Source organism: Mycteria americana, chromosome 21, assembly GCF_035582795.1.
Source record: "Mycteria americana isolate JAX WOST 10 ecotype Jacksonville Zoo and Gardens chromosome 21, USCA_MyAme_1.0, whole genome shotgun sequence".
Classification (NCBI taxonomy): Eukaryota; Metazoa; Chordata; class Aves; order Ciconiiformes; family Ciconiidae; genus Mycteria; species Mycteria americana.
In genome coordinates, this window is record NC_134385.1 from 3071804 (window position 1) to 3097931 (window position 26128).

The following is a 26128-nucleotide window of genomic DNA, read 5'->3' on the forward strand; positions in this document are numbered from 1 at the left end:
ATTTCCAGCGGTTGGCAAACTCCTCCGGGCACATGGCCAGGTCCTTGCGAGCCTCCGGGAAGGATGCGGCTTAAATGCAACGATGCAGCTTTTCACGTCAGGAAAGGCATCCGCACAGGGACCCAAACCCGACTGAGCCGAGAGCGTGGAAATGCGGCAGAAACCACCTGTTTTCTTGCCAGGCTTTACGGCCTCCGGCTTTGCCGTGTGTCCTGCCGCCGACCCGCTCGCCGCCAGGATGCGTCACCGCTTCGGCCCAGGCCCTCGTGCATCTTGTTGTCCCCTCGCAGCCAGATCTGCGCGGTCATGCTCCTGAGCAACGCGGGCTTGTAGCAAGCGGTGAAATCTTTTATGAGAGCCGCTGCCCTTCCCGGGCCAGCTCCCAGGCGCGCTCTCAGCCGCAGGCAGAGGCTGGTAGAGCCACGTCAAGCGGCTGAACTCCCACCCCCCCCATGGCATTTCATTTTCAGGAACTGATTTATTATTAGCAACAAGAAGCAGCGTGGCACAGGGTGTTTCACGGGAGCGTGTCGGTGGCCTCAGGTACGCCCACGTCGGCTGCTGTTTGGGAGCGCTGTGTCCCCCCCCCCCGGCGCTGCCATCGGTGGTGACATGGCAAGCGTCACCCTCGGGCCCGTCAGGTGAGGAACCGGTGGTGGCTGTGGGGAGAGGGCAAGGGCAGGACACAGCCGCTGGCCCTGGCTCCTCTCCTGGGGACAGGGACGGCCACCCCCGCGGCTCTGCGGGACGCCACTCCGGGGGGTGACGATGCTGTAATTCCGTGCTCCGGTCCCGCACACGCTATTCTGCTCCGGTTCTCTCCCGCTGATGCTCAGCCCCGCGGGATGGGTGGTGTCGGGGGAGAGACGGAGGGTCCCAAGGGGCGAGAGCAGCCCCCGGCTGTCCCCGCATGCTCCCCCCCCGCAGGGTGCGGGTCCGGGGGGACAAAGCCGGGACCCGGCGGGGGGCGGGCACAGCTTGGGGACCCCCGGCACTCGCCCCGGAGACACACCGGTGGCACCACGGGGAGGGTCCCCGCCCCGCCGCGCCCAGGAGCCCCCCCCCCCCTCCCGTCCCCCGCCACCGGGGCCACCTGCGGGCGGGCGGGGGGGGCGGGGGCCGGTGCGGGCGGGGCCTCCCGCAGCCCGGCCCCGCCCCGCAGAAACTTTCCGTCGGCGCCGGGCGCTCGGCGGGAGCCCGGAGCGGGGCCGGGGCCGGGGCTGCAGCCGGAGCCGGGCGGGCCCGGCCCTATGGGCAGCGGCTGCCGGCGGTGCGGGGCGGTGCGGGGCGCTGCCCGCCGCGGCCATGTCCGCCGAGGCTGCACCTGCGGCGGGCGGCGAGCGGGAGCCGGAGTCGGGCGGCGGCGGCTCGGCGGCGGCGGCGGCGGCGGCGGCTCCCCCCCGGCGGAGGAAGGCCCGGGCGGGCTCGCTGCGGCGGGCCCTCAGCTGGCTCCGCGGCCGGCGGCGGCGGCGGAAGGGCGGCAGCCCCCCGGCCGGGGCGGAGGGGCGAGGTGAGGGGGCCGCGGGGGAGCGGCGGCTGCGGAGGTGGGCGGGGAGGGGTCGGGGGGGTGGTGGTGGTGGTGGTGGGCAAGGAGGTGGGCAAGGAGGGGTTGGAGTGGTGGCCGTGGAGGGCTCAAGGTGGTGGCCAAGGAGGGGTCATGGCAGTGGCCCAGGAGGGGTCACTGCGGTGACCGTGGGAGTGGGCAAAGAGGGGTCACAGTGGAAGCCAAGGAGGGTGGGGTGGTGGCCAAAGAGGGGTGTCGGTGGTGGCCAAGGAGGGGTGGAGGTGGTGGCTATGGAGGTGGCCAAAGAGGGGTCACGGTGGTGGCTGAAAAGGAGGCGAGGTGGGGGGCCGTGGAGGTGGCCAAGGAGGGGTCACGGTGGTGGCCGAGGAGGGGCGGAGGCGCTGGCCGTGGTGGTGGCCAGGAGGGGTGGAGGTGCTGGCCGTGGTGTCAGCAGAGGTGGCTGAAGGGGGATAAAGGAGGTGGTGGCCCTGGTGGTGGTGGCCATGGGGGCTGCGGTGGCCATGAGGGCTGCGGCTGAGGTGGCCGCGGCAGCAGGCCGGATCCGGCAGTCCCCGGTGCAATCTCGCGCCTGCCCCGAGGGCTGGTGCCGGTTCACTGGGTAGGTTCTCTCTCCGCTGACTCAGAAGGTCACCGGGGCTGAGGGAAACCTGGAGGGACGCCAGCCGCTGCCTCCTCCTCCTCCTCGTCCTGGGCAGGGTGTTTGTGTGCTCCAGGTGTGGCCCTTCCTGTCTTAGATAGGGCGCTCGCCCCGGCCGGTTTGTGGGGTGCTGCCTCCGTAACCCAGCCACGTCCCTGTCACCTTGACCAGGACGATCCTGCAGCGGAAGGTGTTGCGGGTGCTCTCTCTTTGCTGCCCTGGGGCCATGTTATGGGGATCCGTGGGCTCAGCCCAGCCTCCCGTGGGCCGGGACCTTCAGCAGAGCGATGGGTGGTGGCGTGTCTGGTCATGCTCGTCTCCTCGGCGCGGCCGTTTCGCAGTAGTAGGTGTCCTGGCGAGGCAGCAGTCACTAGAGGTATCACCCCATGCAGCAGAGAAGCGTTCAGCCTCTCCCACCCCGTGCTATCGGGGACATCGTCTGCGTCGCACCGGTGCCCTCCCTGCGGGGCATCTCCGGCGGGGACGTCACCACGCTCTTGCCGAGGGAGAGGCTGCTTCTGCAGCATCCAAACTCGGCCACGTGCCGTCGCCTGGGACTTTCTTCCTTGATTTGCCCTGGGGAGTGAATTTCCAGGCATCCAGGACTGCATGCAGGCACGTTTACCGCTTGGAGAACTGCACAGAGATCTGCGATAAGAGAGGAGTGGCCGTGGAAAGGCAAAAGGGTCTTGGGAAGAGGCCGGGCTCTCTGCTTAGCACGTCCATCGGATGCTGCCGGTGCCTCCTTCCTGGCCTACCGCGCGTGGACACCGCTGCCACAGCCCGACGCTGAAACCTGAGCAGAAAAAATGAGATGTGCTGGAGCATGTGATGTTCCTCTTTGCAGTGCAGAAACGCCCCCAGCAGCTCTGCCGTCCCTTTTTTTTTTTTTTTTTTTCTCCTAAAGTTGGAACGTTCACCAGCTAATCCTCAAAATGCGAAGTCACTGCCCATCAGGGTCACAGCTTGGGGACCTCCAGCCCGCTCGCCACGCCGTCCACCGTGAGCACAACCCCACCGAAGCAGCCTGCAGCTCGTGTCAGCCGGGGCTCCGTCACCGCGCTGCTGCCACGCCATTCGATTAGATATCCCCACGTCCGGGAGAGCGGCCCTCAGCGCCTGTCTGCCGCGGTCCGTGCTGGTGATGGAGGGGCTGCGCAGTGCCGTGGCCGGCCCCGGGGCTGCAGGACCCTTCCCCTCCAGGCTGTGCTTGCGGCTGTGCTGGCAGCCCGTGGCATCCCCCTTGGTGTGCACAGGGCCGGGAGGTGCCGCGCTCCGCCGCATCGCCGCTTGCTCGGCTCGGTGGCGTGCAGCGGGGAAGCAGCGCGGGATGTGCAACGGTTGCAGCTTGCGTGCAACCTCCCTGCGCGGTTCCAGCGTGCAGAGTGCGCCGGGAGCCCCACCCTGCTTAACCGCCTCCGGCCCGGCTGCGGCTGCGAGCGTCCTCAGGACGCTGCCAGCGCACGCCGGGGTTACCAGCATCCTTCCCCGCGAGATGGGGGACAACGTTTCCCTGTGTGACGGGGATCGGGATGTCTCGAGCGGCAGTTTGGGCTGAGCTGTGGAAATGGAAGGAGCGATGGCTCCGGCAGCGCTGAGTGCTAGGCGCTTTCCGAGGGCGGCTGCGGCCGCGGAGCTGCGCGCTGGAGCTGGCAGCGTCGGCCGCTGCCGCGTGCAGCTCTGACCTGCCCAGAGGCTGCACCGGCCTCGCTGCCGACACCACGAGCCCTCGCGCGGCAGGAGCCAGCTGGGCTCTGCCCCGGCCTGGGAATTTTTCTAAACATCAGCTGGGAGCTGTGGGAGGGGGAGAGCTTCAGCAGGTCCTTGTAGGCTCTGCGTGCCCTCGGCTTTCTCCCCGTGTCTGCGCGGTGCCGAGGGGTGGTTTGGGTCAGGCCCATGACCCGGCCCGTCGTCTTGCTGTTCCTGCAGGTGGCTTTGGTCATGGAGGGGGGACAGGGCACCTCCGACCATCCCCGGTGCATCCGGGCTGCGGGGAAGTGGGGAAGGGCCGCGCAGGGTCTTGGGATGGCTCAGCGGGGAGGGAGGGAGGAAAGCCGTCGTGGGCAGACGCGGGTCAGGACTAGTTCCTCAGCCTGGGCATCTGCCCGTTCACGACCTGGGTGTCAGCGAGGTTGGAATTGCTCGGCACTGAAATCATGGGAGCAGGAGGATGAAAGCATTTCCACCTTGGATCAAACCCGTGGGTCCATCTAATCGGAGATCCCATCTCTGGCTGCTCAAACAGCTGAGCTGTGTAGAGGAAAGACGCAGTAATCCTGCTCATGGGCGAGTTTCAGGCCACCTCTCCGGGGGGGAACACCAGCAGCTTTACGCTGAGCGGGGGATGGCTCCAGCCCAGCTGGAAGCCGAGTCCTCTCCCGTTTCCCAACTGGATGCTCTGCCCTCTTTGGGTGGACGGGCCCCGCCGGCTGCAGCGTCCCCTTGTTATGCCGGTGCAACTCTTTGCCGCGAGATAATTCCTGCTGCGAGCTGTAGCACCCCGTCCCGGGGCGTGCAGTGGCTGCCAGCCCCAGGGTGTTTTACCTGTACACAGCCCGTCTGCTTTGAGCACCTCCCTGGCCCCATCCCCGTGGTATCCCAGCACCTCGTGAACTTCCTAACGTGTTTATTTCCACAATAACCTCTGGAGGCCGAGGAGCGATTAACCCCTGGGATGGGAACCGAGGCGGGGAGAGCGGCTGGGCAGTACCGAGGGTCTAACACGGAGCAAGGAACTGGGGTGCTCGGCCAGCTCCGGTTTGCTCCGTGTGGCTGCTTTTTCCTGGTGGAAGCTGGGAGCAAGAAAGCTGAAAGCTTTGCCTTCTCCTCTGTGAGCGCTGCCTGCAGCCCCCCGGATGAAGGCAGCCTGTTAACCCTCAGCGGCACGGCAGCAGCGAGCCTGCGCCGCTCCCCGGGCTCCCCGAGTCTGCGGTGGTGGAGTCCTGCTGCCTGCGAGTGGTTTTAGTCCGGTTTTTGGCTACTGCCTTATCCGGGTTTCGCAATACTCTTCTTAATTCCCTGATGAAGTAAAGGAATTGATGTTCCAGAAATATTAAATTAGGGTTGGCTTTTTTTTTTCCTTTTGATGCCAGCTTAGTCCGGCAGCAACAGGTTTCCTGACTTGGGGGGGGGGGGGGGTTTACTGTGATGTTAAAAATAAAGCTTTAAGTGCACACAGCTGCTTCATAATGTTAGCAAGCGCTTGTTGTAAACCATGCGGGGTGGCTTTGCCGTGTGCGTGTGAGCCGGCGGCAGCGCGGTGAGCAGCGAGTGGCAGGGGCTGGGCTGCGGTGGGGATCGTGCTGGCAGCACCAGGCTCGACGCTGTGGGGTGGTGGAGGTGCACGTGAGTCCTTGGGGCAATTTGGGGCTGGGCCGTCCCTGCGTGCCGCTGTGATGATAACCGAGATGTGAAATCTCCCCGGCCGCTTGATTTCCTCTGTCCTCTGCTGCTGCGCGGCACGTGGTTTGGTGTAAACACAGGCTTTGTGTTTTAGTCCTGAGCTTCTCGATTCGAAGGAGGGAGGAGAGGTGTAGGCACTGCTGCCCGCTGCCCCCGCACCTCCCGCTCCCTGGGATTGTTTCCGTGCGTGTGTGGGAATGAATTTGTTAATCTGCAAAAGGCAAAGAGTGACACTTCAGAAAATGTGAGCAGCAGGAATCCCCTGGCTGGCCTGAACTGGCAACGGTGAGCGGCTCTGCGAACAAAGAGAGGTGTGTCTGCAACCACAGCTATTCCACCTGGAGACAACTGGAAGAATTACTCTTGCAAATAACGTTCCATAAGATCCGATAAAACTATTTCGCCGGAGTCATATTTCTCTTCAGAAGGAAGGTCTTATTTCATAAGACAATATCATCATTGACTTTGACTCCAGCAGCGATGGGAACATAAGCCGTAGGAAGGTGAAGAGCTGGGCAACGATGAAGCGAAAAAGCATTTACCTGCCAGGCGGGAGCCGGAGCCCTGGGCTGGTCCCCATGGCTCCCGCCATGCACGGATAAAAAATACCTTACCCGGAGCAGGGAGCTGAGCTCCCTCTGCTTCTGCGGGCTGGAGCTGGAGCTGTCATCGGCAGAGCCGGCCTGGACTCTGGCTTGAGCAGGAAATTATTTGAAACCTTTCTGGTTATGCATTTCTGTTAATGATTGGGGATCTCAAGTGGGGTTTTTGTGTTACCTTTGCCTCGCTGAGCTTTACTTCCCTGTGAAGGGAACAAGGGCTGAATTCCTTTCTCGTTCAGGCAGCTCAGCTCCCGCTCCGCGTTCGCTTGGCGACTGGATCAGGCTTAGAAAACACCAGGAGGGACGGATCCTTCCCCCGTGCCAGCACAGGGGGGTCCCCGCCGCCCTGCGCTTGGGCTGGCCGGTCTGACCGAGGGAGCGTGTGACTTCGGGAGGATCAGATGTGCTTGAAGCAGTCACGCCGTGATGACGAGATCTGTATCTCAGGAGCAGCTTGCCCCCGGCTCCTAGCTCCTTGCTGTTATCAGAGTCCTCTCAATGAATAAAACTGGGGGTTTCAGGCCTGGAGAAGAGGCTCTGCCTGGAGTCAGCATCTCCTTCCCCCAGTCTCTTGCCCCCATTCTCACCAGCCGCTCCACAACTGGGTTTTGTAGCCTGTCCGCTGTGCTGGGAATTGCATGCTGGGGAAGCTGCGAATGCTTCCCCTCCCCTGCCGTGCTTTCCAAGCAGATTTCTGGGTGCAGCGCTTTCATCCCAGACCTGGGTTTAAGGATGAGAGCGGCCGGCTGGCAGTGCAGCCTGTCCACGGGTTTCAGAGGGGTTTGTGTCCCGAAGCAGCGATGCAGGTTGAAGTGGGGTCTGTGGGGATGCTGGAGCTGCCCGTGCTGCTCTCGGCCCCCCAGCTACGGCGGGGACTGAAACGTGGGACCCAGGAGGAGCTGAAGCTGGCTTGCCGCACGTGGCCGCGAGTTACCCCGTTAGCCCCTTGATATTTATGGCACACGTGGACTTTGCTGGGTTCTTGGGGCTCGGCTCCCTCTCGGAGCCCCCTCAGCACCTCCGAGGCCGCGGCTTGCTGCGGCCGGGGGCGGTGAAGCTGCGGTGCCGGCGGTGGCTGCGTTCGCTAGGCGGGTGCTGGCACCGAGGGCGTCTGTTTTGGGAGCGGAGGGGGAAGTGTCTCGCCGTATCTAGGGCAGTGTCGCAGGCTCCAGCCTCTCCTTTTCTTGCAGGGAGAGGAATAAAAGTGCTTCACTGGGAAAGCCGTTGTGTGCGGCTGCGGAGGAGCCCCCTGTGTCACCGGGGAGGGGGACTGGGCGGCCTGGGGAGTCCATGCACCCTGTTTTGGAGCTGCTGCAAGGGGCTGTACAGCCCCGGGAGGCCTGGGAGGTGCTGGGCAGCGGGAGGAAGCCCTGTCCCGGGCTGGAGATGCCCCTGAATCCTGCATCCTGCAGCCCGGGAGAAAAATCATCTCCCCCAGTCACTGAGCAGAGACCTATTGCACTCGTGACCGTGACCTTGTTTAATCCCAGCTGTCCCGAGGCGGAAAGGCCGTGCCTTGAACTGGGTACAGCCACTAATGGGAAACAGGGAATAATTTCCCACTGGATCCCCCGTTCCCTTAACAGCTCCCACCGCAGACAGGGCAGCGAACGCGCGGGGACGCTGGTACAGCTGTCCCGGTGCCAGGCACCGTCCGTGGCACAAGACGGTCTCTGCCCCGCGGGACGTGCCTTTCGGGCAGCAAACCAAGCTGTTGAGAAACTGAACCATCAATATTTCCATTGCGGAGAAGGAGACTGAAATCCAAAGATTAATTTATTGCCAATCACCTTGGGAGGTCAGGACAAAGCCGCCGGTTGATTTTTAATTTCTTTTTTGTTGTTGTTGTTGTTGTTTCACCTCCCCAGTTTTGTGCCGTTCCCACAAAGCCCTCCTTCCTCTTTATCCCAGTCTTCGATGAATCACCTAAGGAACATAAACATTGCCGGCAGGAATTGCCCACCGCCTGGCCCGCTGACCCCTCCCTGCCCTCGCAGCATTTAATGTTCTAATTAAAAATCAGGAGGGAAAGCTGGGCTTTGGAGGGGGCAGGCTGGCGTACGCCTTTCGGGACGGGCCGTGGCGGGGCTCGTCCGTGCAGCGTGGGCAGCCGTTGGAGCGGCGCTGCCCGTGCACCCAGCTGCCCTTCCCCTGCCAGCCCCAGCCGGCTCGGCGCTTGCAAAACCCCGTGCGGCTGGAGCAGGGTCCGGAGCGGGGAGAAGCCGGGGTGCAGCCGGGAAGGGCATGGGAAGGAGGTGCCGGCGGCGTGAGCTGACATGGATGCAGGTATCCTCGTGGCTCGCCCGGCTGTGATTTGCCCCAGAGACAGGAGTGACCGTGGAGAGGGCGGCAGGGGGTTAACATCCACGTACGGGCGTGTGGGCGCTCGCCCTGAGGTTGGGCAACAACCGGACCCAGCCCGCGTCCTCGGGCGCTGTGCTCCAGCCTTGGAAGTTCTGTTCTAGGCTTGGCCGGGCAGTGCCAGGCTTGGCTGGGGTGTCCCCATGGGGCTGGGACCCCCAAGACATGGGGGGGGGGGGGGGGGTGTGTCGTAGCCTCGTTTCTCGGAGCTGTGCTCAGGGACAGGCAGAAATGGTGGTGGCCAGGGCTCAGCAGAGCGTGGTAAACTCCAGGGGAGGTGGGAGTGGGGCCGGAGGCAAGCGCCCTGTCCGGCTGTCCCCACGTTTGGGGATGTTTGGGGACCGGGGGTCTCCCCTTGCCGGCTCGGCCTGGCTGCGGCACCCACACGTCCCTGCCGGAGGGATGGGGCTGGAAGGGTGCCGTGGGATCCGACGGGCGATCCCGGCAGGCCCCTCCTCTCTGCCTGTACCATTGGCTCCAGCACAGCCGCCTGCGAGAGCTGAGCTCCGCCGGAGCCGGAGGGATGGGAGCCGGTGGCTGAGAGCCCTCGTCTCCCGCAGCCGCCGGGGCCACGCCGGAGCCCGCTCGGCTCTGCCATGTAGCGCCCCGGCCTCCTCCACCCGGCCGCGGTGGAGGGCGAGAGCGGCCTCATGGGCAACGCGCACCGCAAGAGGAGCCCGGCGGGCGTCAAGGCCAGCTCCTCCTGGCCCTTCGGCCGCGCTGGGAAGCCAGGGGCAGGTAGGGGCGATGGGGCTGCCCGGGGAGGGGCTGCGGGGGGGGGCCCTGGCTCGGTGCCTTTTGGGGGGGATCGTGCCGGGAAAGTTTGCTGCCTCTGCTCTGCCGGTGGCGTGGGGCTGGGCAGGAGCTGAGCCACCGCGGCCGGTAGCTTCGCTCTCCCTGCCCTCCCCGTGCTGGAGGGGGCAGGATCAGGCCCTCTGACCCCAGGTGCCGGAGCTGGGGAAGGATCTCCGGCTGCACGCAGGGGCTGTGCCGACATGCCGGGGACCAGCCGTCGGCTCGCCTGCGCTATCAGGACGGAGATCATCCGCTGAGTTAGTTACCAATTTGTTTTTCTAAGCGGCGTCCCAGCGGTTAGAGCAGGGACCCAGGGCTGCCGGCGTCACCTTCCTCCTCGGCCTCCGCTCCCGTCCCGTGCCTCAGTTTCCCTTGCTGCGTCCCAGGGAGTGGCAGATCTGGGAGCATTTGCAGAGAGCACCGGGGTGCCCCCCCCCGCATCCGTCCTGCGCAGCTTGCCCCCCTCGCTCTGTGCGCGTCTGTCTGTCTGTCTGTCTGTGTACCGATTGCTCCGCTTCTTTACGCTCCGGCTCCACGGATGCAGCTGAAAAGCCCAGGAGGAGGCAGGGGGCAGGGGGAGCTCTTTTCTGTGGGGAAGGGGAGTGGAGGAAAGGGTCCCACGCCAGCCCGGACCCACGTATTGAACCGTCAGCCCCGGGGGGTGCCCAGTCCCGGTGAGCTCCCTCCGCGGTCCATCCATCGCAGCGGGGCGGTGAGAGTGGGGAAGGTCTCTCGCAGCAACGTCGTCCCCATCCCGGGGCTGCCGATTTCCCCGCTGATGTCGTTAAACCGTCCCCAAGTCCCTTAGCCCGGCCTGAGCCGAGGAGGGGACCTGACCGGTGTGTGGGCAGGGGTCCGGGGTCGGTAGAAGCGCGGTTAGCAGGTCCGGGGTGGTGGGAACCGAGCGGTTTTCTCCTGCCAGCCCCGTGGGATCCAGGTGCAGTGAGCCGAGCTGTCTGCAGGGTAAACAGGGTCTGGAGTCAACCCCTCGCAGGCTTGGGGAGCGACCACGCCAAGCGAAACTGCCCTGGAGAGGCAGGGGCCGGGATGGGGAGACCCCACGGGCACACGGCAGAGGGTGCCGAAATGCCCCGGCCGGCAGCGTCTGCTCGGCGCCTGGGGAAACTGAGGCAGGAGCAGTTACACCAATCGCTCATGGCCGCGCAGGGATGGCGTCTCCTTCGCCGCAGGCTCTCTGCTGTCCGTCTCTCCTTGCCGGCTGGCTGCGGTCTCCTCTCGGCTGAAGTCGTCCTCTTGTTGTGGTCCCCGTGCGGGAAAGGTTGGGTGCCACCGGCCAGGCTGTGTCGTAGCCAGGCTCCAGCTCTTCTCTGCCGCGCGTGGCTCTGCCAGTTGCCGTCCCTTTGCCTACGCCCTGAACCGCGGCGGTGCAGGCGATGGGGTGAGCCGCCTCCCCGGGAGAGGGGGTTTGGGGGCTCGTGTGAGCATCCTTGGTGCTGTCCTCGCCCTTTCCTTGTGCTGTCCCCATCCAGACCCCCGTCCCCTCTCCATCCCCGCACCAGGCTTGGGTGTCTCTTGCCGGTCCCTGAACCAGGACCGCGGGGCTGCCGGGGGATGCGTGCCACCGCTGCTGCCCTTCCCCAGGGCTGGCCGGGAGAAGCCCCGCTCCGTTTCGGATGCCCCAAAGTGGGTACGACGTGGGACCGTGCAATACAGCCAGGGCAGATCCTGCGAGGCAAGGGCCGGCACTGGGGCTGAAGGCCGTGGGGTGGAAGGTGCTGAGAAAACATGGGGCGAGTTGTGTTTGTTCTCTGCGGCGGCTCCATGGCAACGGCGCGGCGGCCACAAAGCGAAAGAATTTGCATTGTGTCGCTTCAGCATTTCGGAGGGCGCAGCCGGGATCACCGGCTGGGGGCAGGGTGCGCCGGCACCCGCCGGACAGGCCCCCGTGGTCGCTCTTGTCTCAGCCCCGTCCCTCACCCAGACCCTTGGGTGCTTCTGGATTTTGGGTCAGAGGCTAATTGCGTATCGTGGGCAACCGGACCAGTATCCCAGTTCCCATCTCTCCATCCCCGGCTGCTTGGGAGCACCGGTTTGGTTCCGCCGTGCCCAGTGCCGGCAGGTCAGGCCCGGGCAGGCGTCGGCAGCTGCCTTTGTGCTTCTGCCATGCACGGGGCGGCGTGGGCACCCCCTGCCTTTTGATCCTGAAGGGCCAGAGCAGCAGTCCCCAGGGACAGGGTTGGCCGGGCAGGAGCCTTGGGAGCATGGCCGAGGGCTGCTGGCATGGCTCTGCCTGCTGCGGGCAGCTGCCTGCAACCTGCTCCCTGCCGCCTTGCTCTCTGCCCGGGCCTCCCCGCTCGGTTTCGCCAGTGCCAAACCCGCGCGTCCCCGACCCCGTGCCGGAGCGGGGCCCGGCTTGCTCTGGGGCGCATCCCCTGCCTCTGCTCCCCGGGCTCGTCTCCGGCGGGAGCTGCCGGGGAAGGTCCTTGAGCACCGGGGAGACCGAAGCCTCTTATCTCTTCCTTATCTGGACGGCCCCGCCGGGCCCTGCTGAGTCAGGGTGGAGGAACGTGGCGGCCGGCCAGGCTGCGCCCCGCGGAGTCAGCGGGGATGCGGCTGCGGCCGGTGTGGGGCTCCCTGGGTGTGGGGTCCCCTGGTACCCACCCACGTCCCCATCGGTGGGCACCGGGGCAGATTGCAGGGGCGAATGCCCCGGGGGGAGGCAGGTTTGGGGCGAGGGGTGACCTGTGGCCCCCCGGCAGCGGGCACCAGCGCCTGCCCTGGCCAGGGGGCCGGTGATGGAGCCTCTCGACAGCCCCGGCTCTTGCTGTGCAGCTCCGGGGTGGGCCGAGCAGCTCTGGGCGTCTTTCTCCTTCGCAGCTGCTCTTCGTGCCAGACCCACGCTGGGCCGGCTCCGCAAACAGCCAGGGGAGCAGATAAGGGCAGGGGCCCGCCCCGGCGGGGGACGCGTCGAGATTTACACAGGCGCTTTCTCCGGGCACCGCCAGCCCGGCACACCGGCCTGCCGGACTCGCCTGCCGGCATCCTGCTGCTGGCTGGGAGGGCTGAGCCCTTCCCGCTGCCCCCTCCCGCTCCTGGAGCAGGGGAGGAGGTGATCTGTGGGTGTCCCGGGCAGGCAGCCGCCTCCAGCGCTCGGCTCTGACATGCCGGGCCGTGCCCGCTTGGCAGGCACCCCGTCACCGAGAGGCAGGGATGGGACCTGCCGTTCTGCTCTGGTTATCCCCCCACCCCGTTTTGGTGGCAGCCCCGGCCCCATCTGACAGCTCCTCTCCCATCTCCTCCCCTCATCCCGCATCGCTGCGTCCGTCTCCATCCCAGGTGGAGGATTGGCAGCTCCTCGGCGCTTCCTCGCCGCCTCCTGCCAGCGCTGCCAAGCGAGAGATCCGCGGGCAGGAGCGGGGTTGGGTGCTGCCTGCAGGACGGTGGATCCGTGCACGGAAAAACCTGCAAGGTCTTGTCCCTAATCCGTCTCCTGGATGTGCTCCTGCATGGAGCCAAGTACCTGCTGTGACAGGCACGCCTGCCATTTACAGAGCACCTTCGGTACCCTGCAAACACGCCGGGCATGACGGCACGCGCTGTGGGGACGCAGCCAGCTCCGAGCACCGCGGCAGGGAACCGCGCAGGCGCCGCGGCGGCAGCGTGCACGGGAGCTGGAGGAGAGGACACCGAGGGAAGGTGAAGCAGGGCTGTAATAAAGCCGTGGACTTTGGCATAGCTCTGGGGAGGGAGGAGGTGCCGGTGGCTCGTTCCCGGCTGCGTGTGCCGCCGGCGTTGCCTCCGCAGCCCCGTGTTGCTCTCGAGGTTCTGCCCGTCACCCTCTCCCGCCCCGTGCTCCCCATCTGGGCTGTTCCCGCCCGGATCCGGATCCTGGCCGGGGAAGGCTGTTATTTACCTTCAAACCTGTTTGGTGGCTTCTCTGGGGAGGGGACGGGTGCAGGGTGGGGATGCGGTGGGACGGAGGCTCGCTGGGCTGGAAGAGGGGGCCAGGGATGGGAGCGGGGCGCAACCGGGCATCGGGGTGGTCCCGCCTCCCTCCGCGGTGCCGGGACCCCGCCGTGGGCTGCTGCCAGACCTTCGCCCAGGGTCCGCAATAACACACGGGCTGCCTGCGGGGCACGCGTGGGGCAGCAGCCGAGGTCAGGGCCAAGTTGCTGCGGCGCAGCCCCGTTGCACAACCAGGTGCGCTCCTGCCATGACAGCGGCCGTGGCCGGAGGTGGCTGGCCGGGCTGGCCGAGCGATGGCTCTCCTCCAAGGGGGGTTTCACCCTGCGCTGGCTCCTTTGCCGTGGCCCGTTGGCTCGCTGGGGCGATGCAGGGCAGTTTTCTACACTACTATTTAGAGGAAGAAACCGACTCGAGTTTGTTTTCCCATTTGAAATTAATTTTATTCCTGCCTCTGCGTGGGATCGTGTTTGAGAGTCGAGCCAGCAGCGCAGATTGGGTCGTGTTTATTTGCTTTGCGGAGATGTTTTCCTGGCTGAAGCAGCAGCCCCCAAGTGAAGCCGAGGGCAGGCTGCAGCCCCTGGGCTGGCGGTGGGGGGCTGCGTGGCTGGAGCCACAGTAAATATTATTGTGCTCTTATTCTGCCTGGAGAGAGCGTGGTCCCGCGGCGTGGCCCAGGGCACGGGTCCCGTGCAGAGACAACAAGGGCTCGGGAAGTGAGGGTGGCCAGGGTGGCTGCCTCCAGCAGGGCTGCGGCCCCCGGTCCCCCAGCCTCCCTCGCCAGCTGAGAATCAGGGAGCAGAGGCAGGGCGGGAGGCAGGGCAGGGTGGCACGGGTGGGTGCCAGGTGCCACCTGGGGCCACGGAGCTGCCCGAGCGGAGGTGATGGGCCCAGGGGAAAGATGGATGGGCTCGGGCTCGTAAAGAGGCGGCGTTGCTCCCGACAGGGAGATGCGGGCAGGGCTGCCTGTGCCACCCTGCCAGCTGGGGAGCTGGCTGGCCGTGCTGCAGTGGGAGAGGCCGATTCGGAGGGAGCAGAGGGGCTGGATGCTGGAGCAGGGCACGGGGGCTCTCGCGGCCGTGCTGGCGTCCACGTGCTGGCTGCTCCCTGGGGCTCTCGGGGCTGGGGTTCACGGTGCACCCCACTTTACGGGGTGCCCACTTCACGGGGTTACCCACGCTTACGGCATCCGCAGGCAACTGCCGCTTTGCCCCCTCTCCGGCGCGGGGAGCAGAGCGGTCCCCAAGCCTGGGTGCGTGCCTGGACGGTGCTGGCCAATGCCTGGGAGCAGCGTGGTGGGAAGGAGCCCCAAAGCGGTGGGAGAGCATCGACCCCGAGGGGCAGGGAGCCTTCTCGCTGCCTTCTCGCTGCCTTCTCGCTGCCTTCTGCACCGTCCCGGCTGCTGGGAGAGGGGAGGCGAGATCTCCATCCCACTGAGCAGGAGGACACACGCAGGCAGGTTCTCCTCCCCTTCCTCCCCTGGGGACCTCGCAGCCCCTTCCCTCCCGCCTGCCAGCTCCCCCCTCCTCCCCATTTTTCTCCGGTGAGTCAGTGGTGGTGGAAGGGGCGGGCAGGGAGCTGCGCTGCCTGTTCCCTGCCTCCTGCCGCAGGACCCGCCGCTGCGCAGGGAGAAAGCAAGTCAGGGCAGTGCTGTGCAGGCAGAGATGGATGTTTGCAGCGGAGTCCGGCCAAACCTGCTGCTTGCAGGAGGCCCAGGCCTGGCGAGGAGGGGGACAGGAGCCAGGATTTCCTCCTCCGGCTCTCCCCGCGTGAAGAGCAGCATCGTGGCTAAGCCAGCTCTGGGAGGGAGCTGGGCCGGCACCGTATCCCGCTTGCGGCATCGCCAGACCAGGGCCGTATGGCCCCAGCCGTGTTCCTTTGGGGTCTCAGCTCCGGTCTCTCCCTTGTGCAGCCGTTCCCATTCCCACCCTGGTGCCCTCCAGCCCCTCTCTGCCGGCACAGAGCGGAGCAGGCAGAGCTGAAGGCAGGGTGCTGGGGGTTCCCTGCCCCTTCCTGCCGCTTTGCCTTGCTGTGGGGATGCTTTGCTCCCTCCAGCCCATCCCTGGCACTGGTAGTGGCAGATACCAGCTCTGAGGCAGGGAGACCATCCTTGAGAGAGTGCCCGACCCCGAGAAGCCTCCGTCTCCTTCTCCGGGAGGATCCCGCTGCCATGTGCAGACGAGGCACGTGTGTCAGATCAATGCCGCCAAGCCTGGAGGGGACGGGGCGATCCAGGGCGCGTCGCGAGGAATGCACGAGGGACGGGACGCCAGCTCTGACCGGGCGTGTTGCTACCGGCACCGGCTGCAGCTGTGGCAGCTCCCTCAGCCCACCAAGATCTGCAGCCTCTGCCGCGGGATCAGGCCGCTCTCCCCCCTGGCTTCCCCCCTTTTCCAGTCCCTTTGCAGCAGGTTTCGCCGTGTGTTGACAGAGCCGGGGCGAGGCCATCCGGGTGAGGAGGACGTGGTGGCGAAGGTCGCAGGGAGTTGGAGGAGAAGTGGAGACCGCTCTTCACGCGCTGCCGTGCTCCCCGGTGTCAGCCCTCGGCACGAGGCTCCTCCGTGGCCAGGCAGTGCTCCTGCCCCGGCTGGGCGGTGGCCGCGGTGTCCTGCCTGGGTCACCCTCGGGGTGATTGCAGCCAGATTGCTGAGCTCGTCCTGCCCCGAGCTGCAGGGGTGTCGCGCTCAGGAGAGGGACGCGTGTCTCCGTCAGCAAGGGACGGTCTTGAGGGGACGATGGGCCACGTACGGGGAGGAGGAGCAGGGATGGGCTGGCTGGCTGGCACCTGGGAATGTCCTTACAGCCCCGGGCACCGGCTTCCATGTGTGCTGCCATCAGCAGATCTGCGGGGCCGAAGCTCAGCTGTGGCTGGCCCTGGACCGGCAGCACAGGGGGGACTGTCCCCCTTTACCCACGGGGGCTCGCAGAGCTGCTGGTGCTGTGCTGGGGGGGTCCGGGGTGCAGCCCCATCCGTGCAGGCAGAGCTGGACGTGCCGTGCCGGGGGACTGGACCTGGCATCGCTCTCGGCTGCCTTTGCCCGCTGTCGGCCGCGGCCCTCGCTGGGGCTCGTGACGGGCTGCCCGGAGAGGAGAGGGCAGCGTTCAGCGCAGCACGTGGCTGTCCGCTTTGTGCATCCTCAGCCCTTTAATTATGTCCCTTTTCCACTTGCGCTGTGAAAAGAGCTGGGGAGCGTCTGCCTGCAGCCGCCGGCACCTTCTGGGTGAGCGCGTGGGCAGCGGGGCCGATCCTGGCCGTGCTGGAGGCAGGGTGCTGGGTTCCGCGTAGCAGGGGCTGCAGGGCGCTGCTTATATTTGCTGTTATGGGCACGTAGGAGATGCAGGGGAAGAAGTCCTCCCTAAGCCCAGAGCTGCCCGGCCGGGGACGCAGAGGTGCCCTTTGCAAGGTCAAACCGTCCCTCGGGCTGCACGTTCAACGCCCGGGGTCTGATGGGACCCTCGCTCTCTGTTTTGGGTGACGCTGCTGTGTCTGCAGCCCGACCTCTGTCCTGCTGCAACAAACCCTGAGCGCAGCCCGCGGCGAGCTGGCAGGGCAGGGGAAGGACGGTTTGACACGTCGGCTCCCGGCTGGCGTGAGGCCGGCCCTGCCCGCTGGGTAAATACCAGGAGCTTTTCACCTTTTGGGGCAAAACACCTGGAGATGGGAGGGACGGAGCTCCCCGAGGCGGTGGGCACCCGGGGCTGACAGACAGGGCGAATTCCCCTTCTGCGTGGGGCGTCCCCTGCCTGCTGCCTGCCGGGTGGCACGGGGCTCCCCGGCACCCACCGCCCTGGGAGCACGCAGCACCTCATGCGGTGCGGACAAGCGGCCGTTTGTGCCACGGTCCGCGCCAGTGCCTGACCGCCTGGCATTTCTGCCCCTGCCTTCACGTGTCCCCATGCCAGCAGCTGGAGCTACTGGTTAGACTGGTCTGAGACCTCATTCTCCCGCAGTGCCGCCAGCTCTTGTGACCGTGACGTAGCCATGCTGGATGCCCTGTCCCTAAGGACAAACGCCCTTTGCTTCGCAATGGCTCACGTCCTCCTGCTGCGGGCTGAGCCACGCCAGGAGCAGGGCTGTCCCTGGCAGGGCTGCGGTGGGCGCTGGGTGCCGGGGGGCACCGGAGACGGACGAGGAGGGGGAACGCCAGCACCATCGGCTGCGCCGTGCCACATCCCAAGGGCCGGTGCTCGCTGGAGGAAAAGCCTCCCAGCTCCTCCCAGTTGGCCACACTGTTGTGGAAGCGAGCAACTGGTTTGCGGGGATGCTGTGCCCAGCGGGGAGCAGGCGAGGAGGGTCCTGGGGGGATGCAAGAGCGGGGAGTTGGGGAAATCCCGGCCCTGAGCCCAGCGGGACGGATCCCTGACGGCCGTGCCATGCGTGGGAGGGGGCGGGAGGGCCGGGGAGAGCGGGGAGGCCAGAGGAGGGGCCCCCGCTCTCCTCCTCCCGTGACCGAGGAGCACGGTGGGCGCAGCTGGGGCTGTCCCCTCCTGCCGCCGCGCAGCCATCCCCGGGGTCAGGCTTCTCCCGTGCAGCTGCGCCGGAGCCTCTTCGCCCAGCCGAGCATCCTCCTCCCGCGCGGATGAGGACGGAGAGAGGGAGCTGGGGGCCACCGGCATCCGCCTTGCCGGCACTCGGCTGGGCGAGAGCCGCCCCGGCACAATAGGCAGAGCCTCCGCGGGGGCAGCGGAGCCCCCGCTCCAGCGGGGACCAGACCCTCTCCCCGGCCACCATGGTGGTTTTCATGGGCAGGAACCTCTCCTCGCTTCTGGCTTTCTTCAAGAAGAAGGGTGAGTGAGCGGGAGGGAGAGAGCAGCGCCTTGTCCTTACACAACCCCTGCCTGCCAGGACCCCTGCCTGCCTGGCGCTTGCCCACCCGCAGTGGGCAGGGGGGGCTGCCGTCCCAGGGGGAGGGCAGGGAAGGTCACCCCAGCCCCAGCCTCGTCCGCCGGGAAGTTAACGGAATAGATTACTGCGCTCCTCTTGCCGGAAGGCGGCTCCGAGCGTGCCGGGGGGGGGGGGTGTCGGACGAGGGGCTGCCGAAATTGGGGGTGGAAAGGGCTTAGGGGAAGGGGAACGCGATGGTGGGGGGGCTGTGGGTGTCTCGTGTCCCCTGCAGGGACCCTGCACCAGCACAGGGGGCCCCTGCACCGCCACCCGCTCTCCCGGCCTGGCCGTGCCCCCAGTGCCGGTTCACCGTGCCGTGGGTGCCGGTGGATGCCGGTGGAGGCAGAGGCCGGCGCGGTGGCATGGCGCGGCAGGGCGGGCCAGCTCCATTGTTCGGGGCCTGCTCCTTTGTGCACTGGAGCCGGAGCGTGGCCGCCTCGCTGCCTGGCCAGGCCGGCCGGGAGGGGACGGGGGACACGGGGGATAGGGGACGGGTGCGTGGCGCCGGCGATGCTGAGCAGCAGGTGCCCGTCTCCCTGGGGTGCTGCCGCCGGCCCTGCCGGTTTCCTGTGCTCGCCCTTCCCTTCCTCAGCCTCAAGTTGTTTTTTTCCAGGCAGGAAGAGTTTGAGGCTTCGCGGCAGGCAGCAGCGCGCAGGCAGGAGCAGGCAGGAGCAGGCAGGGCTGTGCCTGCGGTGCTGCGGTGCCCTGGCCGGGCGCAGCCCCCAGCGAGCGCTCGGAGCCGGTCGTGGGCACCCCGGGGTGCTGGCCATGGTTTGTGGGGAGGGGGCTGCGAGATGGGGCGTGGAGGGCCCTGTGCCAGCCCTGGCACGGCATACGGGGTCTGCAGCACCCAGGGGACTCAGAGCGGGGGATTCGGGTCCTCTGGGGTCTCTGCACCAGGCTGTGCCTCAGTTTCCCTCGTCTGTGCAGTTCCCAGCCTGCCTGGGCGTGGGGTGAGTCCCTGCTCTTGGGGTGCTTTGCAAGGCCTGGGGATGATGCAACCCTCCAAAGGGAAAATCATCGCCTTTCTGTCCTCATTTAATCCCCCCATGCTGCCCCTTCTCCGCTCAGCTGCCCGCAGCCCCGCACAACTCGCTGCCTCGTTTGCTCCTAACGAAGGTGCTGGGGAGGGGAGCGGTGCCGTGCCCCAGCTCCGCTCCAGCCGGAGGGGAGAAAACCCTGCGGCTTCACGGTGGAGACAGCCCGACTCCGGCGTATCGACCGGCCGGGCAAAGCCACGGGAGACGATTTCTCACACGGCGTTTCCAACACCCGGTTCAGAGATGAGCGGCATAACGTCACCTCGGGCCGGCTGTCACCGCCCGACGCTTCTCCTGGCTCGCTGGGGCCACATCCTGTGGGTGGGGGTGAGTCTGTGGGAGCGCGGCCGTGTCCCTCCGGCCAAGCTGACCCCTCTCGTCTCCGCAGGCGCTGCCAAGGGCGAGGCCGAGAAGCGGCTGAGCGTGCAGTACACAGCGGGCGAGGAATGCCCCGACAACGTCTTCTTCCCCAGCACGCGGCCCCCGCACCTGGAGGAGCTGCACAACCAGGCCCAGCAGGGACTGAAGTCCCTGCAGCACCAGGGTAGGTGTCCCCAGCCCCGGGGGGTGGCCTGGGGACATGGCGGAGGACGCAGCCGGCCAGCCCCAGCTCCTGGCTGGCCGGGCTGCAGGGGCGGTGCAGTGGGGCTGACCAGAGTCCAGCGGCGGGGCTGGCAGCGGTGGCTGGGCTGTGCGGGCAGCGCCGCCGGACTCGGCGGCCGTTTCGCTGGCTGGCGGCTCCCCCGGCTCCCCCGGAGGGATTTACCCCCTGCCTTCCCTCCGCAGAGAAGCAGAAGCAGACCAAAAGTGCCTGGGACCACGGGGACACCAGCAGCCTCCAGGTGAGCCCTGCCGAGGAGCCGGCTCTGCCCCGCAGCGCTCTCGGGGTGCCCTGGGGGTGAGGGGACACGGGGCGGCCCCGCTGTCCCCCCTGGGTGGCGTTTGGGGGCTGGGGGCGGATGGGGAACCAGCCGAGGCTGCAGGACCATGGCCGGGGGGGTTTGTGGGGCGGGAAGGGGCCGTGCGTTCCCTCGGTGTTATCCCCTTTGCCCCGCGGCGAGCCACTGTCCCCCTCCCCGTCCTCAGCCTCGGCATGGCCTGCCCTGCCTCGTGGGGCTCTGCCCGGGGACCCCCACCGTGCCCACGTCCCTCCGTGCCGCCCCTCCCACCCCACTGGTGTCCCCCGGCAGCCCCGAGCGAGGTGGGGTGACGGGGCGGTGCAACGGGGACCGTCGGCCGTATCCAGCCCCGTGGCCGGGCCCCTCCCTGGCTGCTGACGAGGAGAAACTCCCACTCTCTTGGCTGAGCTGGGGTTTGCCGCTTCCCCGGGCTCTGACCCCGCTGCCAGCACCTCACCCACCCGTGTTTGCTCAAGCCGCTGCCTCCCGCTGGCTCTCGGCCCCCTTAACCCCTTGGCAGCGGGGGGCCAGGAGCCCCCGGGAGGGCAGAGCCACGGGGGGAGCGGGGCTGGCTCAAAGCGGCGTGGCGGAGGGGTTGGGTGGTGGCTCACGCCGATGTGTCTCATCCCAACCTCCGCCTACGCTGAGAGATGCTTTGGAGGGGTGGGGGGGCACCGAAAGCCGTGCCCGTCGTGGGGCCGTGCCGCCGGCCGTGCCCAGGGGGGCACACGCGTGCTGCGGGGTGCGTGCCCGTCCCCATCCCCTGGCTTGCCCCAGCCCTGCACCCCTCTCCCAGCCGCGGCAGCCCTCCAGCCCTGGGCTCTGGGTCTCAGCGGGGCTGGGCGCAGCCATGGGACGGTTTTTGGCTTGGCGCAGCGGCAAGGCTGGCCGTTCCCTCGGCCAGCTCCTACGGCGGGCCGGACCCCAGCTTGCCTGCTCTCCGAGGGGCTGCGAGGCCATGCGGGGTCCCTGGGGCTGCTCCCGGCCCCGCTCCTGGTGGGAGGACTCTGGATGCCGGCGTGGCTGACTCAGCCTTTGGCCCTCGGAGAAGCTTTTGTCTCGGCAGCGCTGGGCTGCGGAGTCAGTTTGCGGCGGAGAAGGGGCCTGGTGGGGGCCGGGGAAGCTCCGTCCCCACAGCCCGGGGTCCGCCTGAGCCCGCTCTCTGCCCACGCAGTCCTGTGCATCCTCGGAGGATGACAGCGTGTCCTTCCGGAGCCGGGCGGCCTCCTGTGCCACGGACAGCACCTCTGAGGACGCCCTCTCCATCCGCTCCGAGATGATCCAGCGGAAAGGTACCGGGCTGGGGGGCCAGGCGATGCGAGCCGAGGGGGTCTGAGCGGGGCTGGGGCGCACGGCAGGAAAGCTGGGCTCTGCGTTGGCGTGGCCACGAGCCAGTGCGGGGATTTGGGGGCCCTTGGAGAGAAGAGCGCAACTCTGGCTGAGTCAGAGCATTGGGACTGGGCGAGGGGGACGGACGGGCGGACGGACGCCGTCTCCTCCCTGCTCAGACTGCGCGGCTGTTCGGCAGCTGCTGGTGCCTCTCCGGGCTGTGCCGAGCGCCTGAGCCCGGCTTGTCCTGGAGCATCTCCGGCAGTGGGGGGCTGCTGGGGCTGCTGGGGATGCCCTGGCCGGAGCCCCCCTCACGCCGGCTGGACCCGCTCATGCCTCTTGCAGGTTCCACCTTCCGACCGCATGACTCCTTTCCCAAATCCTCAGAGAGGGCTGGCAAGAAGAAGAAGGAGAGGAGGACAACGGTGCTGGGCATCCCCCAGCATGTCCAGAAGGAGCTGGGTAAGCGTCAGGGGCAAGGGGGGGCGGATTTTTAGGGTCTGGTCTCGTTGCCCAGGCTCGGTTTGCCTTGGCTGGGTGCGTCTGCCTTGGGATCACGCCGGGTTCGTCTCTCCCTGCTCCCAGGTCTCAGGAACAGCCGGGAAGCCAAGGGACGCCCCGAGGCCGACGGGCGAGGGCAGGCGGGGCGCGGGGGCGGTCAGGCACCGCAGCCCTTGCTGAACGGCGGGCAGGTCTCCGGCGATGCCATCCGCATCCCGACCATCGACGGGAAGCTGCAGCCGCTGGCTGTCCCCAGGGGCGCCCGTGTCTGTCTGGGAGCCTTGGAGGAGGCGGACGCAGCCCTGCAGAAGCACATCGACCGGGTTTACTACGACGACACGTTGCTGGGGAGGAAGACGGCGGCCAAGCTGTCACCCATGGTGAGGCCAAAGTCACTGGCCGTGCCAGGCATGACCACCAACGCCAGCACCCCGGAGCTGCTGAGCCCCGTCATGTCCATCTCGCCCCAGGGCACCTACATGTCCAAGATCATCCCCAACGCCATCCTGCCACCCATGGTGGACGTGGTGGCCCTGACGCGGAGCAGCGTGCGGACGCTGAGCCGCTGCAGCCTGGTGTCGTCCAGCCCGGCCTCGGTGCGATCCCTCACCCGTTTCTCAGAGCACAGCGCCCGCAGCCGCGAGCCCTCCTCCTCCAGTGACAACTGGAGCCACTCGCAGTCCACGGAGACCATCGTCTCCAACAGCTCCACCATCTCCTCCCAGGGTGGCTCCGACCGCCGGCAGCCCGAGGCAGGGCCGCGCGGCGAGGCGGATGTCGCGGCTCGCTCCGACACCGACCAAGTCAGCATCTACAGCTCCGCCAGCTTCGCCAGCTCCTGCTCCAAGCCCGCCGCCGGCCCTGCGCCTGCGGCCCCTGGGCTCCTGGTCGTGGGGGGTAGCAGTGGCCGGACGTCCCCCGCCTACAGCACGAGCAGCCAGGCGGAGGGCTCGGACACGGGCAGCCTGGTCAGCGAGCGCTCCTCCAGCCGCAGCGTCTCCCTCAGGAAGATGAAGAAGCCCCCGGCCCCCCCTCGCAGGACCTACTCGCTGCACCAGAAGGCCGAGGGGGAGCCCAAGGTGCTGGGGCTGCCCCCCAAGCCCGACCGGCGGTCCCAGCGGGAGAGCAGCGCGCCCTGGTCCCCACGCCCCGAGCCCTTCAGCACAACGGCCGAGGATGAAGTCTTCTCCCCGTCGTCGCTGAGCGAGACCAGCAGCCTCCGCTCCGAGAGCCTGGCGGGTGCCAGCTCCCCTGAGGCCTCCCGGGGCAGCCCCAGGGTGACGGTGGTGCTGAGGGAGCCCCAGGCTCAGCCCAAGTGGAGCTGCCCAGATGGGTCTGACCGTACCATGTCCCCCTCCAGCGGCTACTCCAGCCAGAGCGGGACGCCCACGCTGCCCGCCAAGGGGCTGGGACCCCCATCCGTGTCCCTGGGCAGGGCTCAGCCCCAGAAGCCAGACCGGGTCTGCTCCCTGCAGTCACCCGCGCTCTCCGTCTCCTCCTCCCTCACCTCCATCTCCTCCTCGGCCTCGGACCCGGCCCCCCCCGAGACGCTGCCCTGCCGCTCGGACCGGTTCATCATCCCGCCACACCCCAAGGTGCCCGCTCCCTTCTCCCCGCCACCCACCAAGCCCCAGCAGCCCACGGCCCCCGCCGGCCCCCCGCTCCCCTCGCCAGAGCCACGGGCGCCCAGCACTGCCTGCCAGGAGCCCTCGGCCAAGCACAGCAGCAAGTCTCCACCACCATCGCCGCCGCCTGCCTACCACCCGCCTCCCCCGCCGGCGAAGAAGGCGGAGGGGAGCCCCCAGGCCGCCAGCGAAGCCCCCGCCGACACCGCCTGGCCCCCGCCGCCCCCGCCAGCTCCCGAGGAGCATGACCTGTCTATGGCGGACTTCCCCCCTCCGGATGAAGCCTATTTTTCCAGCCTGCCCGATGCCACGCCGGCTCCGGCGGCCGGGCAGAAAGCGGCACCGAGCCTGGGGGCTGCGTCTTCCTCGTTCTCGGCTGCCGTCTCCTCGCGCAGCCAGCAGCAAGGCCCGCCGGCCGGGGCACCGCAGCTGCCTTCCCCCAGCGAGCCCCCTCCCGAGGCCACCGTGCCCCCGCCACCGGCACCGCCTCTCCCCCCGCCCTCGGCTCCGGCTCTACCGCCCCAAATCAGCCTTAAGAAAGCGGCCAACGGCCCCCGGGCAGACGCCAAGAAGGAGCCGGTGTCGCGGAGCAAGAGTGGCCCCGTGCCCAAGGAGGACGCCAGCCTGCCCATCGTCACGCCCTCGCTGCTGCAGATGGTGCGGCTGCGCTCCGTGAGCGTGGAGCCGCCCGCTGGGGCCGGGGCCGGTGCCGAGGAGCGGCCGGCACCCCAGAAGCCCGTCCGCCGGTCCCTGTCCACGCGGCAGAGCCCTCCTGCCAAAGACGCGGTGCCTTCGAACCAGCTCCACCATGCCGTGCACCTCAAGGCCACCGCCTTGTCCTCCGGTGAGGCTGCGGAGAAGCTGCCGGGCAGCAGAGCGGCTCTGCCCGGCCCCGAGGGGCCGCCCGGGGACGGCCAGCTCTCCCCCAGGCAGAAGTCGCCGGCCTCCACTGCCAGCTTCATCTTTGCCAAGAGCTCCAGGAAGCTGGTGATCGAGACGGCCTCGTCCCCCGAGGCGCAGGCCGACCTGAAGAGGAACTTGGTGGCCGAACTAATGAATTTCTCGGGGCAGCGCTCGGCAGCCCCGGCTGCAACCCAGCAGGGCCCCGGCAAGGTGCAAGCCCACCGAAAACCTGGCAAGATTCCCCCTCCAGTAGCCAAGAAGCCTTCGCTTGGCCCGGGGCCGGCTCCTTCCCCCCTGAGCCCAAAGGCGCCGGGGGCAGAGGCACTGGGCTCCCCCGTGCCGGACGGGAAAGCCAAGGCAGTGCCGGCAGACGAGAGCAGGACTAAGAGTGAGCCGGCAGGGACGGCGGCCTCGGGGATGGAGGGCAGGAACGCCGCGGAGCCACTGGCTCAGAGCCTCCCTGCACAAGGTACGTGGGCCGGGGGCTCGGTTCGGCCCCACTGGGGGATGATGCCGCTGTAGGTGCTTGGACTCCTGAGCTATACGCTCCTGAGCTATACGCTCCTGAGCTATAGGCTCCTAGCACGGCACACGGGCCCTGTTGGGGCTGGGGTGGCACGGGGACGGCTAGGAGAGCCCGGCCACGGGGCCAGACTTGGGGCGGGGCTGGGGGAAGCTGGGGCTCAGGGTGGCTGATGGGCTTTTCCCTCCTGCCTTGCAGACGGACGGGGCGAGACAGCCTGAAGGACGAAGCTGCAGGACTGGTGCCCCCGCGGACAGGAATCCAAATCTCTCAGGGACCTGGGCAGGTCAACGGACGAGTGTGGAACTGGCAACTAACTTAATACAAGAAGCAAACAGCCTTAGCCTCCACGGCCTTGATGATATTTATGCAAAAATGGTGTTGGTTTCACTTTCCTAAGTACTACAGCTTTATTTTGCCTTTTTTTTTTTTTTTTTACTGGACTCGAGGCCCATGCCCAGAGCCAGCTCCTCCTCCCTGCCGGGCTGCCGCTTGGTTTGCGTGCGCAGAGCGGAGCAGCCACGCGGAGAAGAGTGCAGGGCCCAAAGACGCTGGAGCTGGAGCCACTCTGCTCCCGGCCAGCCGGGCCCGTGAGGAATTGAAGCACTTTGGACGAGGGAACAGGAAGGCTTCGGCCACGGCAGCGCCCGGAGGGGCGCAGGCAGGAGCAGCGGGACGGGACGCAGGCGCTGGTTGGGAGGGACCAGGGCCTCGGCCCTTGATGGAAAGGCAAGAGGGGGCTTTTGGCCAGCACCGTTCTCTGCCCGCTGGCCGCAGGGTGGAGGGGGAGCCTGGCTGCCCCACGAGCTGGTCTTCAGGCCCTGGGCTCCAGGGTAGAGCCTTGATTTCTCTTTCTGTAAACTTGGGTCACATTTTGATTTCTTTGATTGTAAAAAAAAAAAAAAAACAAAAACAAACCAAAAACCAAAAACCAAACCAAAAGCAACCAACCCTCTGCCGCCGAGTAGCCGCTCAGAGCTCTGTACCTGGCTGGTAAAAATGATGACCGAAGCTCGCTGCCTCCTGTGCTTCCTGGCTTATGGCCACGGCCTTGCCACGCGCGGCAGCTGCCCTTCCCGGTGGTGCCGAGCCCTGTGGCAGGCACAGATCCCGAGCGGGCTAGCTCCCGGCACTGCTGCCCACACAGGGCGGGGAGAAGGCTCGGGCAGCACTAAAA

At 67.3% G+C, this 26128-nt stretch overlaps 1 protein-coding gene across 3 annotated transcripts; it reads left to right on the forward strand.

Annotated features, from left to right (window-relative positions):
* Positions 1–1163: 1163 nt before the first annotated feature.
* On the forward strand, positions 1164–25973 carry NHSL3 (NHS like 3). Of its 3 annotated transcripts, none has more exons than XM_075522238.1 (7): positions 1164–1510; positions 19560–19715; positions 19958–20013; positions 21245–21362; positions 21745–21861; positions 21985–24897; positions 25150–25973. In XM_075522238.1, exons 1-7 carry the CDS (start codon positions 1306–1308, stop codon positions 25170–25172), a joined length of 3588 nt encoding a protein of 1195 aa, XP_075378353.1. In that variant the 5' UTR covers positions 1164–1305; the 3' UTR covers positions 25173–25973. The 3 variants fall into 3 exon arrangements, with proteins under 3 accessions (XP_075378353.1, XP_075378354.1, XP_075378355.1); XM_075522239.1 differs by lacking the exon at positions 1164–1510 and adding an exon at positions 9163–9265; XM_075522240.1 differs by lacking the exon at positions 1164–1510 and adding an exon at positions 17666–18034 and having other exon boundaries at positions 25150–25972.
* Positions 25974–26128: the final 155 nt, after the last annotated feature.

Bases quoted from the DNA above. Each gene is read 5' to 3' on its own strand.
- NHSL3 (XM_075522238.1), top strand. From the start codon at position 1,306: ATGTCCGCCGAGGCTGCACCTGCGGCGGGCGGCGAGCGGGAGCCGGAG. The intron at 1,511-19,559 runs GTGAGGGGGCCG...TCGTCTCCGCAG, and splicing joins GGCCGGGGCGGAGGGGCGAG to GCGCTGCCAAGGGCGAGGCC. The intron at 21,363-21,744 runs GTACCGGGCTGG...TGCCTCTTGCAG, and splicing joins CGAGATGATCCAGCGGAAAG to GTTCCACCTTCCGACCGCAT.